Source organism: Erinaceus europaeus, chromosome 13 (assembly GCF_950295315.1).
Source record: "Erinaceus europaeus chromosome 13, mEriEur2.1, whole genome shotgun sequence".
Classification (NCBI taxonomy): domain Eukaryota; kingdom Metazoa; phylum Chordata; class Mammalia; order Eulipotyphla; family Erinaceidae; genus Erinaceus; species Erinaceus europaeus.
The window spans coordinates 12,002,895-12,020,908 of record NC_080174.1 but is presented as its reverse complement, the minus strand read 5'-3'; the positions used below and the strand labels follow the sequence as shown (position 1 = coordinate 12,020,908).

The window sequence follows — 18,014 nt, the reverse complement described above, 5'->3', positions numbered from 1 at the left end:
TTTTAAAATGTCCCCTTACCACACAACATCTCATTTCTCAGACACTATTTTTTTTAGTATTTTTAACTATTGATTTTCCTTTGATAGGACAGAGAAAAACTGAGAAGAGGATAGAGGAGACACAGAGACAGAGATACCTGCAGCACTGCTTAACCACTCGTGAAGCTTCCCCTTTCCAGGTGGGGAGTGGAGTCTTGAACCCTGGTCCTTGTGCATAGTAACAATACACTTAAACAGGTGTGCAAACCCTCCACACCTAAGAGATAATCTTTTAATCTTTTTTTCCTTGCAGTTCTTTTTTAAAAATATTTATTTATTCCCTTTTGTTGCCCTTGTTGTTTTTCTTATTGCTGTTGTAGTTATTATTGTTGTTGTTGATGTCATCGTTGTTAGATAGGACAGAGAGAAATGAAGAGAGAAGGGAAGACAGAGAGGGGGAGAGAAAGACAGACACCTGCAGACCTGCTTCACCACCTGTGAAGTGACTCCCCTGCAGGTGGGAAGCCGGGACTCGAACTGGGATCCTCACGCTGGTCCTTGCACTTTGTGTCACGTGTGTTTAACCTGCTGTGCTACTGCCCAACTCCCATCTTTTAATCTTAATTTAGGCTCCTCAGAGCTTCAGAATTCCTAGTAGAGGTTCAGAGATAAAGAATGAAGAATTCAGACAGAGACCTAATCCTAGGCTACATTGCTCTGGTGACCTCTATGCTATATCCTATAGAGGGCAAAAATCCCCAGCAGGATGAAACGGTGAAGACTGAGAGTGGTACAAGACCCCAAGTGTGCAGGTCAAGTCACCCTGTCGAGAATTTTTGGTTAGTCAACTCTGGGAAATTCTTTGTCTTGGAGGCCCTGAGCACACCTCTGTTTTCATATGTCATGATGTTTGCTTTTGCCATAAAATAGTACACACAGTCTGTTCAGATCACAGTCTGAGAAAGCGCTGTGACACTCTGTTGTATTATTTAACATTTACTTTTTATTAACCTGAGAGAGGAGATAGCATTAATCTGGCGGATGCCATGCTAAGGATCAAACTTGGGACTTTGTGCTTGAGAGGCCAGTGCTTTATCCACTGTGGCACTTCTCAGGACACCGTTTTGGTTGTTCCTCAGAGACTCATAAGAAACTTCTCCGTGGCACTGAGCTTTTCAACCTGCTATTTTGATCACTTTGTGATAAATTCAAGACTTTCCATAGAAGTATTCTAAGTTACTTTTTTGTTTTTCTTTCAATGTAAAGAATCTTTCTTGGTACTACTTTAAAATTCTCATTAAATTTATTTTAATTATCTTTTTTAATATCACTTTATGGGAGGAGCGCCAGTGGTTTATAGTACAAGTGTTAATGTGTTATTTTAATTTTTTTTCTCGAAAATATTCATTCTGGGGCTGGGGAGACAGAGGACACTGATTATGCAACAGATTCTCCTGCCTGAGGCCCTGCAATCTCAAGGTTTAATCCCCAGCACCACCATAAGCCAGAGATGAGCAGTGCTCTGGTGTCTCTGTCTCTTTCTCTGAAATAAATAAAAGGGGATGGAGAGACAGCATAATGGTTATGCAAAGATATTTTCATACCTGAGGCCTCCAGGGTCCCAGGTTCAACCCCAAGCACCACCATAAGCCAAAGCTAAGCAGTGTTCTGGTCTCTTTCTCTCCTTAAAATAAAAAAAAAAAAAAAATCAATAAAAATATTTTAAAAGAAGTATTAAAAAGTGTTCATCCTAATCATTAAAAAATAATTTTGGTTGTTTTATTAAAGTACTGGGTCACGTGAGTAGATGTTTCTTTGTGGGCATCCCCTTGACATTTCCATCAATTTTTTTTTTCTTTTCTTCTTCTGTAATGCTGAAATAGCTCTTTCAAAACGGTGCTGCCAGCAAAGTGGCTCACCAGGGAGGCTATGTGCTTTGCCATCCCAGGTTTGAGCCCTGACACCACACGGGAGTGCCACAGCACTGGGGGAAGTCAGCCGAGAGGCCAGGTGGTAGTGTACCTGGTTGAGCGCATGTATTACAATGTGCAAGGACCTGGGTTCAAGCCCCCGGTCCCCACCTGCAGGGGGAAAGCTTTATGAGTGGTGAAGCAGGGCTGCAGGTGTCTCTCTGTCTCTCTCTCTCTCTATCACCCCTCCCTCTTGATTTCTCACTGTCTCTATCCAATAAACAAAGATAATAAAAAAGAATTAAAAGAAAAAGTCAGGGAGGAGCAGTGAAGATGTGCATGTACAAGGCCTGGACTCTACAAAGAAACCAAGAGAGAGAGAGAGAGAGAGGGAGAGAGACAGAGACAGAGACAAAGAGGGGAAGAAAGAGTAAAGGAAAAGAATTATTCTTAGATCACCTGAAAACTCCATTCTCTGCAGACTTCTTTGTGTTTCTTTGTATGGGGGGGGTGTCAATGTCCCTTTTATAATAAAAATCCTCTGCATAGAAACTGAATTTTAACAAGGCCTACTTAAGACAGTATTGTCGGAGGCTTAATTTCTAATACAATGCGACATACTTGGCCCCAGGTTCAAGAAGTACCTCTAGGTAAGCTTGTGACTTCAACATAGCCATGGGAGGTCAGATCGTGCGAGAGGGTCCCCAGGTGATATTCATCTGCTGTTGCAAAGGCTGTGCAGTGCATCAAGTCCTGTTCAGAGAGAAACCACAGGCCATGTTGAGTGACCAAGAGGCTGCAGGGAGAGTCTGTGACGACTGCTGTCACGTGCGAGGGGCGAGTGCAAAGCCAGCACACAAAAGCTCCCTGACCACTGAGGAGGTTCCCACAAGGCACTCGGTAAGGATGGAGACAAAGAAGTGACAGGGAGATACATTCTTCCCTAAGTTTTTTTTTAAAAAAAAATTTATTTATTCCCTTTTGTTGCCCTTGTTGTTTTATTCTTGTTTTTATTAATGTCATTGTTGTTGGACAGGACAGAGAGAAGTGGGAAGAGGAGAGGAAGACAGAAAGGGGGAGAGAAAGACAGACACCTGCAGACCTGCTTCACCGCCTGTGAAACCACACCCCTGCAGGTGGGGAGCTGGGGCTTGAACCAGCATCCTTATATCGGTCCTTGCACTTCACGCTACATGCACTTAACCTGCTGCGCTACTGCTGGACTCCCAGTTTTGTTTTGTTTTTAAAGACTTACAGATTTCTAAGAGAGAAGGAGAGAGGAGAATCAGGGAGTGGGCACTCTGGCACCCAATGGCGTGGATCAAATTCAGAACCTCATGCATGAGTGTCCAATTCTTTATCTACTGTGCCACCTCCCAGGTCACTAGAGAGGTATTTTTTTTTTTTTGCCTCCAGGGTTATCGATAAGGCTCAGTGCCTGCACCACGAATCCATTGCTCCTGGAGACCATTTTCCTCATTTTGTTGTTACCCTTGTTGTCATTATTATTGTTGTCATTGCTGCTGTTGTTGTTGGATAGGACAGAGAGAAATGGAGAGAGGAGGGGAAGACAGAGGGGGGGGGAGAGAAAATAGACACCTGCAGACCTGCTTCACCACCTGTGAAGTGACTCCCTTGCAGGTGGGGAGCTGGGGCTAGGGGACTCAAACTAGGATCCTTTGCCGGCCCTTGTACTTTGCACCATGTTGCTTAACCTGCTGCACACCGCCCAACCCCTAGAGAGGTACATTTTAACTTAGTCCATGAGAGCATGCATGGGGTCTCACAATAAACAGGCGTAGAGATGAAAGAGCAGAGAAGGGGTAGCAAGTCCCAGGTTAAACACAGACTAGAAGAGAAAAAAAAGCAGCACATAAAATGAAAGCAACAACAATAATAAAAGTAGCCAAACTGTTTCTCACACTTGATGACAATGCTGGTGGTCATGGGGGGGGGGGGGCACAGCACTTAGGTGACAGGTGTGATGTGGAACTGTACCCCTGAAATCTTAGGATCCGTTATTAAACCACTAAGAAAAATGATTAAAAATGAAGACCGTAAAATGCCCAATATTCAGCAAAATAATATCCTTAAAAAGACCTTTTTTAAAGATTTATTCTCCCTATTATGTTTGCAAGGAAGGGAGTTTCACCTTAGATAAGAGACTGGGAAGTTGGGGGTCGGGCAGTAGTGAAGCAGGTTAAGCACACATGGTGCTAAGTGCAAGGACCAGTGTAAGGATCCCGGTTCAAACCTCCGGCTCCCCACCTGCAGGGAGTTGCTTCACAGGTGGTGAAGCAGGTCTGCAGGTGTCGATCTTTCTCTCGTCCTCTCTGTCTTCTCCTCCTCTCTCCATTTCTCTCTGTCCTATCCAACAACAATGAAATCAATAACAATAATAATAAAAATAAACACACAAAAATGATAAAAAAAATAACAACAAGGGCAACTAAAAAAGGGGAAAAAAATAGCCTCCAGGAGCAGTGGATTCGTGGTGCAGGCACCAAGCCCAGCAATAACCCTGGAGGCCAAAAAAAAGAGACTGGGAAGTTGAACCAAACAGACAGCTCACTTGGATAGTGAGCTGCTTTGGTAAGTCCGTGACCCAGGTTCAAGTCCAGCCTCCTGCTACACTGAAGGCAGTTATGTACTGTGTCTCTTTAACCTTCTCTTTGGCTCTCTGCCTCCTCTGCATCTCTAACTAAAAGAAAATGAAAAAGAAAACAAAAAGGGGGGTGGGTGAGGGACGGGGCAGGAAGAGCAAAGAGAGCAGGAAGCCTGTGCCCTCACTCCGACAGATGTGGTCCTGGGGATCGAACCAGGAACCTGAGGCATGTCAGCCCAGTACTCTACCATCTCCTCAACCATGTGCAGCAAAGTGATTTTAATCCAAGTAGGAAAAAGTTAAAAGTCAGACAAAGTCAGGGGCTGGACGGTAGCACACCGGGTTAAGGCACATAGTACGAAGCACAAGGAGCCGCACAAGGATGCCGGGTCGAGCCCCCGGCTCCCCACCTGCAGGGGAGTCGCTTCACAAGTGGTGAGGCGGGTCTGCAGGTGTCTTTCTCCCTATCTTCTCCTTCCCCCTCCCCTCCCCTCTCAATTTCTCGCTGTCCTATCCAAAAACAAAACAAAAGGCAGAAAAAACGGCCACCAAGAGCAGTGGATTCGGATTTGGATTCATGGTGCAGCGATAACCCAGCAATAACCCTGGAGGCAAAGGCCAGACCAAGTGTCAGTAACTGTGAGAATGAATAGGTGGGCTCTGCAGGTTCCTGAAGATCCAGTTCCCACAGTTGGCAGGTGAAAGCATGAAGAGAATACACTGGCTGGCAGACAGACAGAAGCAAGCAGATGGCTGTTGTGGTGTACGGACTTCAGGCCCAGAGCTGCTAGCACTAGCTGATCTTCTCAGGCTCCAGGAACTAAAATGAGTTGACAGGATTGGCGATTACACTGGCTGGAAGAAGGGAAACCTGTTCAGGGGCTTCAGGGGAGGGTGTGGCAGGCAGATTCTACTCTACAGACCTGGCGAGTCACTGAATTGCTAGGCAACACCTCAGCGTGCTGGGCTGGATGTCTAACTGCTCTGGGAACCATTCCAGCTGACGTGCTCAGTGTGGGCTACAGTGGGACGACCTGGACTGGAGAAAGGAGGCCAGAGAGATGAGGAGGGGGTCAGGAGCAAGTTCAGTGGGGGAGCGTCCCATCGCGGGGCTGGCAAGGGCTGAGGCTTGCTGTCAGGGTCAGAGCCGCAAGCTAGCCGTTCTAAGAACCAATCTTACTGAATTACATTAGCTAAGGGTTGAGGAAATGAAGCTTCAGTGCCATGGTCTCTATATCTTTCCTTCTCTAAAAAAGAAATAAATAGGACGAGGGTAGATAGCGTAATGGTTATGCAAAGAGACTCTCATACATGAGGCTCCAAAGTCCCAGGTTCAATCCCCTGCACCACCATGAGCCGGAGCTGAGCAGTGCTCTGGTGTTTCTCTCTGCATCTCTCTCACAAAATAAAATAAACAAATACTTTTAAAAAAAGAAAAGAATGTGTATTCAACTTTAAAAGAAAGAAATAAAAAAATACTCGGGGGGGGAGCAGCTGATGGTGTACCTGGTTAAGGGCATGTATTGTCATGTGCAAGGACCCAAGTTCAGTCCCCCAGTCCTCACCTGTAGGGGGAAGCTTCCCAGTTGGTGAAACAGTGCTTCAGGTCTCTTTCTCTCCCTACTCCCCTTTCCCTCAATTTGTCTCTGTTTTATCAAATAAACAAAGTTAAAAAAAATCTGAACCAAAACAGCTAATACTGGGGCCAGGTGGCAGTACACCTGGTTGAGCACACATGTTACAATGCACAAGGACCTAGGTTTGAGCTCCTGGTCCCCACCTGCTGAGGGAAAGATTTTTAAAAAATATTTATTTATTTATTGCCTTTTGTTGCCCTTGTTGTTTTATTGTTGTAGTTATTATTGTTGTTATTGGATAGGACAGAGAGAAATGGATAGAGGACGGGAAGATAGACAGGGGGAGAGAAAGACAGACCCCTGCAGACCTGCTTCACTGCCTGTGAAGCGACTCCCCTGCAGGTGGGGAGCCAGGAACTCGAACCAGGATCCTTACTCCAGTCCTTGAGTTTTGCGCCATGTGCGCTTAACTCGCTGCGCCCCAGGGGTTTTCCTCTGTTGGGGGTGGTGGGGAGAGTGCTGTGTGCTGGTTCTCTCGCCCTTACAGTCCTTTCTACATCCCCACACCCCCTAGTCTCCTGCCAGTTTTACCATTTTCTGTTACTCTTGAAGATAGGCCACTGCAGAGCGCTCAATCACGATTTCTATGAGAAAACAGATCCTGCCTTCCACACTGTTGGATGAGAAGCCCATTTTTACACACCATCTGTTTTTACTCCACCATTCCAGAGACCCTCTCTGCAGAGTTTCTGGACTGCCGCTGTTTCTTCTTTCGTGGTGTCCTATTAAGTTTGGCTCCAAGCTCGAGCCAGTCACTTTGCATGTCTGGCTCACTCATGTATAATCCTCCCTGAAGATCGTGGGGGTGCGTATTTAAGTTATGACTGTACTGTATTTATTTATTTATTTTTTTGGGGGGGGGAGGTGTCACTCCTGGGGTTTCACTGCTCCTAGTGGATCCCCCCTCCTACCCGATAGAGGGGCAGAGACAGAAGGAAAGAGAGGAAGACTCAATAGCATGAAGCTTCCTGCGGTGGTGGCTGGGTTAGAACCTGGGTCTTGTGCATGGCTAAGCGGTACCTTCCCAGGCTTGAACTATCTCACCAGCCCTTGGCTTCTGTTAATATAATAACTCACAAAGTCAACTCAACATTTTAGATCTCTGTTGTTTTGCTTTTCCCTCCTTGGCTGTTCAATTTCAAGACTGTTTTGAAATCCAGTTGGGAAAGGGAAGAGAACCATGGAGAATGTCCCTTCTCTGCACTGTTTCCCCTAATTAATTAAAAATGCTACTCTGTGAGAAGCTTTTATTTTCATAAATGTCTTTTTCTGGATGACTGGGGGGAAAAAAAGCTTCCTTGCTATTTATTTCCTATGAGGTAGTTTTACGAGACAGAGAGAGAGAGACAGAGAGACAGAGACACACAGGCAAGCAGAGCAGTATTCTGGTACATGTGGTACCCTTAGTCAGACCTAAAGTCTTAGGCATGCAAGTCTAGCACTCTGCCAGCTAAACTACCCCCCACCTTTTTTGGATTTTTTTTTAAGCTCTATTTCTTTCCTTTCTTCCTTTTTTTCTTTCTATCTTTCTTTTCTTCTTTTACCAGAGCACTGCTCAGCTCTGACTTATGGTTTTGCTCGGGATTGAACCTGAGACCCTGGAGCCTTGACCTCATATAAGAGCCTTTTTAAAAAAAAAATTTTTTTTTGCATCCAGGGTTATCACTGATGCCAGCACTACGAATCCACTGCTCTTAGAGGCTATTTTTCCCATTTTGTTGCCCTTGTTGTAGTTGTTATTGTTATTGCTGTTAGATAGGATAGAAAGAAATTGAGAAAGGAGGGGAAGACAGAAAGATAGACACCTGCAGACCTGCTTCAATGCTTGTGAAGCGACCCCCCTACAGGTGGGGAGCCAGGGGCTCGAACCGGGAAACTTATGCTGATCCTTGTGCTTTGCGCCATGTGTGCTTAACCCGCTGCGCTACCGCCCAGCCCCCTATGAGAGTCTTTGTAGAAGCATTATGCTCTCTCCTTGGCCCCTTTCTGGATCTTTATAGTGAATCATTACTTGCTCATCGTTAGTCATTTTGATCTATGATGCAATTTTCAGGGTGTCGACAATTTGTTCTTAAATATGCAAAGATAACTTAAAATAATGACTGGGTTCATCTAAATTTAGACTTTTACACTTTAAAACATTCACAACAAGGCCAGCAAAATTACCACATTTCAGTATGTATTTTATTTTTATGGCTATAGAAAATGCGTCCCAGCAGATGAGGACAGAGACCTATTTTTATTGGGACCAGGTGGTGGTGCACCTGGCTGAGTGCACGCATTACCCAGGTCCCAGCCCCCAGTCCCCACCTGCATGGGGGAAGCTTCACCAGTGGTGAAGCAGGTCTGCAGGTGCCTCTTGGAGCTCTCCCTCTCTGTCTTTGCCTCCCCTCTCAATTTCTCTATTCTATCAAATAAAGAGAGAAATCTGTTTTATTTATTTTATTATTTAGTTTTATTTAACTTTATACATGATCTAGTTTTTCCTTTTCTTTTAGTATTTTATTTATTTGTTTATTGGATAGAGACAAAGAGAAATTGGGAGGGAAGAGGGAGAGAGAGAGAGAGAGACACTCTTGTAGTGCTGTTTCACTGCTTGTGAAGCTACCCCCTGCAGATAGGGACAGAGGGCTTGAACCCAGGTCCTTACACATGGTAACATGTGTGCTCAACCAGGTGTACCACATGTGTGCTCAACCAGGTGTACCACCACCTGGCTACCATGATCCCATTTAAGTTCAGTAAATACTGGTTGGCTGCTTATTTATTTATTTTTAATTTTTTATATTTATTTTCCCTTTTGTTGCCCTTGCTGTTTTTTATTGTTGTTATAGTTATTATTGTTGTTATAGTTATTATTGTTGTTCTTATTGATGTTGTCACTGTTATTAGGATGGAGAGGAATGGAGAGAGGAGGGGAAGACAGAGAGGGGGAAAGACAGACACCTGCAGACGTGCTTCACTGCTTGTGAAGCGACTCCCTTGCAGGTGGGGAGCCGGGGGCTTGAACCGGGATCCTTAACGCCAGTCCTTGAGCTTTGTGCCACCTGCGCTTAACCCACTGCACTACTTCTCAACTCCCCCAGATGCTTATTGTAAGCAAACAAAACCAGTCCATTTTAATTCTGATTTTATTCCTGAAGAGAGTGAGTGGATAACACTATGTTGCTTTCTGTATTACTGGGGGAAACATGCTTTTCCTTAGGTACTGAGTGAACATAGCGGGTATTGTTCAGGTGTGACACCATGGCTGAGCAGCCTCCCCAGATTGATCTGTTCATTCTTTATTTGGTGGTGGGGGGAGAGAGAAAAGAAGGAAAAAGAGAGAGGGGCTGAAGTACCCCTCCATCATCTATAGAGTCTCCCCGGTACTCTGATCTGGTGTAGGCACTTGAATCCAGGACCTTAGGCATATGAAGTGTTCATTCTACGAAGTAAGCTCTTCTCCTGCCCTACATACTAGTAATTTTTAACTAACAATGCTCAGCTCTGGCTTATGGTAGAGTTGGGGATTGAACTTGGGACTTCTGAGCCTCAGGCATGAACATCTTTTGCATAACACTATGCTATTTCTCTAGTCTGCACTAGTTTTAAAATCTCTATTTATTTATTTATTTGGTAGAAACAAGAGAGAAATCAAGAGACAGAGACACCTGCAGGACTACTTCACTGATCATAAAGCTTCCCCCTTGCAGGTGGGGATGGGGGCTTGAACCCTGGACCTTCTGCATGGTAACCTGTGTGCTCAATCAGGTGTAGCACTGCCTGGCCCCGTGTGTGTGTGTGTGTGTGTGTGTGTGTGTGTGTGTGTGTGTGTGTGTGTGTGTGTGTGTGTGTATCTGAGACCTCAAAGTCTCAGACAAGAGTCTTTCCATACCCACTACGCCATATCCCTGGCTCTTACAAGTTCTTGACTCAGGTTGTGACTACGCCATATCCCTGGCTCTTACAAGTTCTTGACTCAGGTTGTGACTGCCTTTGGGATGCAACGATCTTGGTAAGGAAAATGTGGAGCAGACAGGCTCGAGTCACTCGGGCTTCGAGCCTGTCGGTTACTTGAGACCCGAACCCCCCACCAGCTCTGGCTCTTACCTCGCTCACAGACAGAACAGGGAGGTTGGTCCTGGAAGGCTGCCTGGTCCGGGAGGCTTTCAGTGGTCTCTTGGTGTGTGGTAAGTCTTGTTTCGGAGCCACTATCTCTGTGGATGGGGATGTGTAGTGCCGCCTCAGAGCTTTCAGAAGCCACCGGGAACTGGGCAGACTTGGTCCCTGCGGCAGTGCCCCGTGAGTACCCACAGAGATGCTGGTGGGAAAAGGTACCCTCTCCTCCTGGCTTGGTTTCATCCGGCTGGTCTGTAGGATGGGCCACTTATTCCAGTTGGTGGCTGGAGCAGGGACGAGCGGGTCCAGGCTCCGACTTCTCCTCCAGGAGCTGCATGTGGTGGCCTTAACTTCCTGCAGTGGCTTTGCTGCACGGTGAACAAGTCTTTGGTGGTGACAAGCTTTTGATAACATGTAGTGGGAGGCTGCCAGGGCTCGGAGAAGTCTGGGGGGCATGGCCACATTCCTGGAGAAGGCAAACAGAATTCTGGGTTGTTTATAAAAATATACATTTCCAGGGGCGGAGAACCTGGTGGGATGCACCTGTTACAGTGCACAAGGACCCAGGTTCACGCCCCTGCTCCCTGCCTGCAGTGGTGTTTCAGGGGGGGGGGGCTTCCTGAGTGGTGAGACAGTGCTGCAGGTTGTCCCTCTATGTCCCCCTTCCCTCTTAATTTCTCTGTCCATCCAAAATTAATTAATTAAATTGAAAAATGTATGACCTAGGAAGATAGCATAATGGTTATGCAAGACTTTGTTCCTTTTTTTTAAATAAAATTTAAAAAAAATTTATTTTATTTATTTCCTTTTGTTGCCCTTGTTGTTTTATTGTTGTAGTTATTATTGTTGTCGTCGTTGTTGGATAGGACAGAGAGAAATGGAGAGAGGGAGGGGAAGACAGAGAGGAGGAGAGAAAGATAGACACCTGCAGACCTGCTTCACTGCCTGTGTAGCGACTCCCCTGCAGGTGGGGAGCCGGGGTTCGAACCGGGATCCTTATGCTGGTCCTTGTGCTTTGCGCCACCTGCGCTTAGCCCGCTGCACTACAGCCCGACTCCCCCTCCTTTTTTTTTTTTTAGATTTTACTTATTAATGAGAAAGATAGAGGGGACAGATGGTGTTGCACCTGGTTAAGCGCACACATTACAGTGTGCAAGGACCCAGGTTCAAGCCCCTAGTCCCCACCTGCAGAGGGAAAGCTTCACAAGTGGTGATGCAGGGCTGCAGGGGTCTCTCTGTTTTTCTCCCTCTCTATCACCCCTACCCCTCTCAATTTCTCTCTGTCTCTATCCAATAATAAATAAATAAATTAAATTAAATTAAAATAAAAGATTTCTCTTTAGGGAGTCGGGTGGTAACACAGCAGGTTAAGCACAGGTGGTGCAAAGTGCAAGGACCAGCGTAAGGATCCTGGTTCGAGCCCCCGGCTCCCCACCTGCAGGGGAGTCGCTTTTATAAGCGGTGAAGCAGGTCTGCAGGTGTCTGTCTTTCTTTCCCCCTCTCTATCTTCCCGTCCTCTCTCCATTTCTCTCTGTCCTGTCCAACAACGACAACATCAATAACAACAACAATAATAACTACAACAATAAAACAACAAGGGCAACAAAAGAGAATAAATAAATAAATATTAAAAAAATTTCTTGGGCGGTAGTGCAGTGGGACATCAATATCAACAACAATAAAACAAGGGCAACAAAAGGAAATAAATATTTTAAAAAGCAAAAAAGTTTAAAAAGTATACCTACATTAAACAAGCAACAATACCAATTCTAGAAAAAGGAGGGGAAAGCACACATACATTAGGTGGTAGAGAGAGCTACAGGTATGATTCTAAGGCCTCAGAATTCACAGTCTAGGGGGGGCAGACAGAATAAGGTGGCGTTAAACCAGAGCCAGGGGCTGGAGATGGGCAGATGGCAGCATGAAGGGGGAGGAGTGGGTGGGGCTCAGTCACAGTGGTGACATGTTAACTTGGGTTCCAATGGGCAGAGGGCTCAGCAAATCAAACACCATAAGCACAAGTACACAAAACTGTTTTGCTGCTGGGTAGGATTTAACTTCAGGGGAGGCCAACCAAAGCAAGCACAGTAGATGGGGAATAGAAAAAAAAAAAAAAAAACTAAACAAACAGTGGCCAGAACATAAAATGACCTTTTAGAGCTTTTATAGAACTGCAGAAGCTTAGCTTTTAAATGTACGACCAAACTGGTTAGGGAGATAGAACAAAAGGATAAGGTGTTGGACTTTCGAGCATGAGGTCCCAAGTTTGATCCCTGGCATTGCAATCAGAGTGAAGCTCTAATTCTCTTTCATTAACAAATCAACCTTTAAAAAAAAGTGTGATCACACAGTCAAAACTGCAAATCTATCTCTATGAAAATAATAATAAAAATAACGCTAGCTATCTCTGCAGCCACCTCCTTTCCCTTCACAAAACAGAGACAACTCTCTAGGATTAGGGAAGTAAAGCAAAGCAAGGCAAACAAATCCCACACAAACTGGACGTGTTGTTTTGGAGGTTGTGGTAAGCCCCCCCTGGAGGAAGCTGCGTTGTTAACTTCTTTTGGCTGGGACTCAGCCAGGCAGTGCCTTTAGACACCAACAGCTTTGTGTTAACAATGGGCCCCCGAACACAGGCAGGCAGACAGAAAGGGTTAGTTAAGTCTGTGCAAGGAGCCCTTCCTGTCACCATACTCGCTCCCAGGATGCTCCACTGCCATTATCTGTCCATGCGCCGTGTCATTACTGTATGTCCCTCCACTGTGCACACCCATCCACATAAACACACATTGTCCCCCTGCAGAATTCTTAAATGTGTCGACTGCTGAGTCATCCTAACTGACTCAGCATAGAGCCAGACACCCTCATCTCCTTTCTTAAGCTTTCTCTGTAGCCTCTGCAGTTTAAACGTGCTCCCCCACTTAGGCTGTTGTTAAGTTGGAAAAGAGCTCTTCTTTCCTACTCAGCTGTTCCTGTGGTCTTGGAGGACAACTGCTGGGGCACAAAGGGGCAAGTGTTCAATAAACTTTAAACCAAAGAACAAACAAACAAAAAGAAAACCCTGTTTGGCCAGGATCTGAAGTGTTGATCACCAGGAATTTTGTTTTTATACCATCACTGAAAGGGAAGTGAATCTGGAAAACACCAGAGGAAGCCAGGCGCTGTTTCTCTTATCTGAGAGAGAAGAGGCAAAAAGGAAGGTCACTTGGAAGTAATAATAGGTGGAGGTGTGGTTGAGAAAGGAAGTGAAGGCAGAACCACAGAGATCTAGATACAAATAGATAGTTATAAAGTTAGCCAGTATCAGCGACCTTGGGGAAACACGGCAGTTTCCAATGGGAGGGAAGAGGGCACCAGGACTCTAGTGGTGGAAACCATACCTGTTGGCTTATAACTTTGTAAATCTATACTAAACTACTCATAAACAAACCTGCTTGGGCACTTAGTGTTCATGCTTACCAAAGGAAAAAAAAGTGGAAAATATCAGTAATTTAAAAAAAAAAAAAGAGGAGGAAAGTATTGGTAACTTTTATACTGGTTACTTGCCGAAATCCTATTTTTAGTTGTAACAAGCTAAAGTAAGTTCCAGTGTCTATTTTTCACTTTTTAAACCAGACTTGGGTGCTATTAACACTTGTGTCGCACTCCTATTGGACAGTGCTGGCTTAGACTCCTTACACAACCTCTTTGGAACTGTACCCTCACCCTCAATTTCAAGGACTCTACTCCCCAAACACCGCCTCTAGTCTCTCAAGGTCACTTCTATTACCCAATTCCACCAATTCTCCACCCTTGCATTCATGCACCCAGCATACTTTTTGGCTCCCCACTGCACTTTCTCTGCAGCCGCTGGGTCTCAAAAGAAACCATTTTGGATCCCAATGATTAGTCAGAGGCCAGACAGATCAACAAGTCAGCATAAGGCAGGCTTGGGAGGAGGAAAATGAAGGGAATATTTACTAGTGGCACTGCACACCTCCTGTTCGACCAGAGAGAGACACAGAAAACCTGGGAAACTCCCCCAAATGGTCCTAGCAGTCATCTTTAAATAGCTTTTCTCATGCAAAGGACTTTGGGAAGCTGAAAAGGGCAGGTCAGTTCATAAGGTTACTCACTTACTACTAAAAGTGTGTGTGTTGGGGGATGGGAAGTTTGGCTAAGACAAGACATGTAGATTTAAGTTCTGTCTTTCCCAAGGTTTACATCTTCCCAGGGAGGCCTGATAAGTCCCTCCTTCCAATGAACCTTCCTTCTGCCTTCAAGCCTCTCCCCATGAAATTAACCTTCTGCTAAAGACATACTTTGGGGAGTCAGGGTAGATAGCGTAATGGTTAATGCAAAGAGACCCTCGTGCCCGAGGCTCCAAAGTCTCAGGTTCGGTCTCTGGTACCACCATAAGTCAGAGCTGAGTAGTGCTCTGGTTAAAAAAGAAGAAAGGAAACAAAGACATGCTTTGGGGTGGCAGATTTTTTTCTCCCCTGAAAAACTTAGTTTACATTCCATAGACCATCATTCTAATCTCTCTGCTCCCGATGCCTCAAGTCCCTTGTACCTCCGCTGTCTCCTGCAAACCCGCTGAGGGTTAAATGTAATCCAACCAATTTGTGCCTGAACCCCTGCAGCTGAATGTGGCAGCAAATAACCGAGTAACTTCCCGTGGTGCATCCCGTGAGTCCCCAGTCCTTGGGGAAACTGACGATCCTTCCTAGCAGACTGAATCCACATAGATCCCAGTCACTTTCAAAGCCAGCAACAAGCAGCTGCTGACAGCTTTCAACCTGACGCTGTTGACTGGCTACGGAAGAAGGGCAAACGCTAGAAGAAGAAGAAGAAGAAGAAGAAGAAGAAGAAGAAGAAGAAGAAGAAGAAGAAGAAGAAGAAGAAGACTGAGTAACCAACCTACCAATCAACCAATCAAGCTCTCTGGTCTCACTTCAGGACCCTGGCCATTTCATGCAACTGTATTTCCCTGCTACACTCTTCTCCAGTTTCACTCTCAGTAGTAGCAACGTCCATTCCTTTCTCCCTGACAACATAAACAATCAGGAGAGAACGTCCATCACCCTGCTGCCCACCTCTGTGTCCGTTCCCATAGTCTCCTCTCAAATGACAGACAGACAGACAGAAATAACAGAACACTGCTCAGCCCCGGCTTACAGTGGTGCCGGGGATTGAACCTGAAGCTGGGACCTTGGAGCCTCCAGCATGAAAGACTTTCGCATTACCACTAAGCTGTGTCCTCAGCCCCAGTCTTTTTTTTTCTACTTTTGAGAGAGAGTCAAAGAGGCAGAGAGTGAAAGAGACCTCGGCACTGATGCTTCCTTCAATGTGACGAGGGCTGGGCTAAACCTGGGTCAGTACATTTTTTTTTCTTTCTTTCTTTCTTTCTTTCTTTCTTTCTTTCTTTCTTTCGGGGGTGAGACAGACACAGTAAAAGACACCACGGGTCCAAAAACATTCTTAAGTGTGGAAGGTTCTGGCCTCAAACCTGGGTCATACACATGTCAAAGGAGTACACTGTCCCAGTGAGTTCCTGGGTCTGGCCCTCTGCCTTCTGTTGGTACACTTGAGCTGTGCTGGTTAGGCCCAGTCATGCCCTCTACCTGCAGGTCAGCTCCTCTCTTCCTGCCTACTGAAGGGTAAGCCCTTCCACCACCTTCTTTATGCCATTTCCCCTCTTTATCAACCCCTGCCTGTTAGCATATGATGATGTTTTTAATTTCTCCCACTTTTGAAAAGCTCTCCCCTGGCCCCATCTTCCCTTCCATTAACCCCACTTCTTCTCCGAGCTCCTGAGTAATCACATTCCTCTAAAAGCAGTCACTCTCTCCAATGCACCCTCTGGCTTTCTTTTAAACCTACTGCCACTGGGCTTTCATTTCTACTATTTCAAAACCCATTTGCCAAGGCCACTGTTTCTTCTTATTTCTAAGCCCAATAGACTTTCCTCAGTCTTCATTTCACCTGGCTTATAAGCCACATCTAATACTGCTGACAGCTTGACTCTCCTGACACACCTTCTTTCTTTACTAGGGGGTTTGAGCCCACAGCCTCCATGGTAAGGTTGGCATTTGAGCCCACAGCCTCCATGGTAAGGTTGGCATTCTGCCAGATCAGCCATCTCCTGGCTATTAAGCCTCAAGTGTAGAAATAATTTTTGCTCCTACTGCTTCTTGTGACCCAGTGTCCAGTCCATCATGAGTACACAACTCATTTTTTAAAAAAGAATTTATTTATTTATTCATGAAAGAGATAGGAGGAGAGAAAGAACCAGACATCACTCTGATACAATTGCTGCCAGGGATTGAACTCAGGACCTCATGGTTGAGAATGCTTTATCCACTGCACCACCTCCCAAACCACTCAACTCATTTTTTATTTATTCATTTTTTTCCCAATTTTTTTTAATAGGAAAGAGAAATTGAGAGAGGACCGGGAGATAAAGAGAGAGAAAGAGCTACCCGAAGACCTGCTTCACAGCTTGTGAAGAGTCCCCCCTACAGGTGAGGAATAGGGGCTTAAACCGGGTCCTTGCCCTTGGTTAATATGTGCGCTTAACCAGGTGTGCCCCGCCCGCCCCCCCCCCAATTCATTTTTTAGAAAATGAAAAACTACAAAGCAGTTAATTCTTGAACACAACACACACTGCAGTTCGGGGTTTGCAGGAGCATAATAGTTGCACCATTCCAGCATTCCTGATTTTTTTTTTTTCCACACGCTCCCATCAGAGGCAGAGATACAGAGACAGGCATCGTTCCACCATACGTGAAACTGCCCCAACTACATGCTGCTCTTGACTGGTGGACATGGGTTCCAGCCCAGGTCCTTGCACAAAGTGTGCTCTACCTGCAGCGCTGTCTCCTGCCCCCACACATTTCTACTTTTAGAAACAATACAGCAGTCCCTCTTTATGGTAGGAAAACATGGACAATACAATATATATATATAACATATATATTCCTAATTTATAAATTGTTTATCATAAATATATACATATATATCCTATACAAACCTATGATGAAGCGTCACTAATTAATCAGGAACACAAAACTATGAGCAACTAATAAAGTCGAACCTGCAGCAATATACTGTTAATAACAGTAACGCGAACGGGGTCTCTCAAGCGCTTAGACAGAGGCGCTACTTTCAGGCCCAGACGTCAGGCTAAGCGGGTCAGCTTTTATTATTATTATTATTATTATTTTCAAAAGAAGGGAGTATTGAAACCCTCGCTGTGAGTTCACAGGAAGGCGTCAATGAAGGGGGATGCAGCCAACAATTCAACAGAAGCGACCCGCGAGGCTATGGCTGGACGGCGCCAGTGTCTTGAGAGCGCGCCTCGGGGTCCCTCAAGCTCAGAAGGACGGTGTCTCCGCATAGCTCATAGGAGATGGTTTAAAAAATAAAAACAGAAACCAAAAACGAGGGCTCAGTCACCCACCCACCTCGGGTGGTGGAAAGGAGCGAGGGGGTCACAGCGACACCGGCGGGATCTGCGACACGCGAGCCCTGGGCGGGCGGTGGGAGAGCTCTGCACAGGCGGGGCCACACGAGCTGCTAGGGACAGGCAGTGCACTAACCTCTCCGCCGGAAGAGAAAAGCGCCGCCCCGAAGGCGCGAATCCCCACGCAGAGATGTAAGATGTGGGGGCAGCACCGAGGAGCCTCACGCCCCCTCCTCCTCCTCCAGCCCTGGCTCCGGGTGCCTCGCACTGCGCATGCGCTGAGAACCGCAGGCGGGGCGGGGCCAGCGCCTGACCACGTGGTCACGGCGTCACGTGAC

The 18,014-nt window shown here is 45.9% G+C and overlaps 1 protein-coding gene across 2 annotated transcripts in view; it reads right to left on the bottom strand.

Moving 5' to 3' along the window:
* The window catches only part of RMND1 (required for meiotic nuclear division 1 homolog), a 630,052-nt gene that overhangs the window by 25,830 nt on the left and 586,208 nt on the right, over positions 1–18,014 (bottom strand). The window contains exons 2-4 of one of the 2 annotated variants that reach the window (XM_007516629.3): positions 17,813–17,919; positions 10,224–10,698; positions 2,534–2,642 (exon numbers count right to left, since the gene is read on the bottom strand). In XM_007516629.3, coding sequence (XP_007516691.1) covers positions 2,534–2,642; positions 10,224–10,688 — 574 coding nt within the window. In that variant the 5' untranslated portion in view covers positions 10,689–10,698; positions 17,813–17,919. Of the gene's footprint in view, positions 1–2,533; positions 2,643–10,223; positions 10,699–17,812; positions 17,961–18,014 lie in introns of those variants that run through there. The other variant, XM_016185374.2, reaches the window with a different exon arrangement.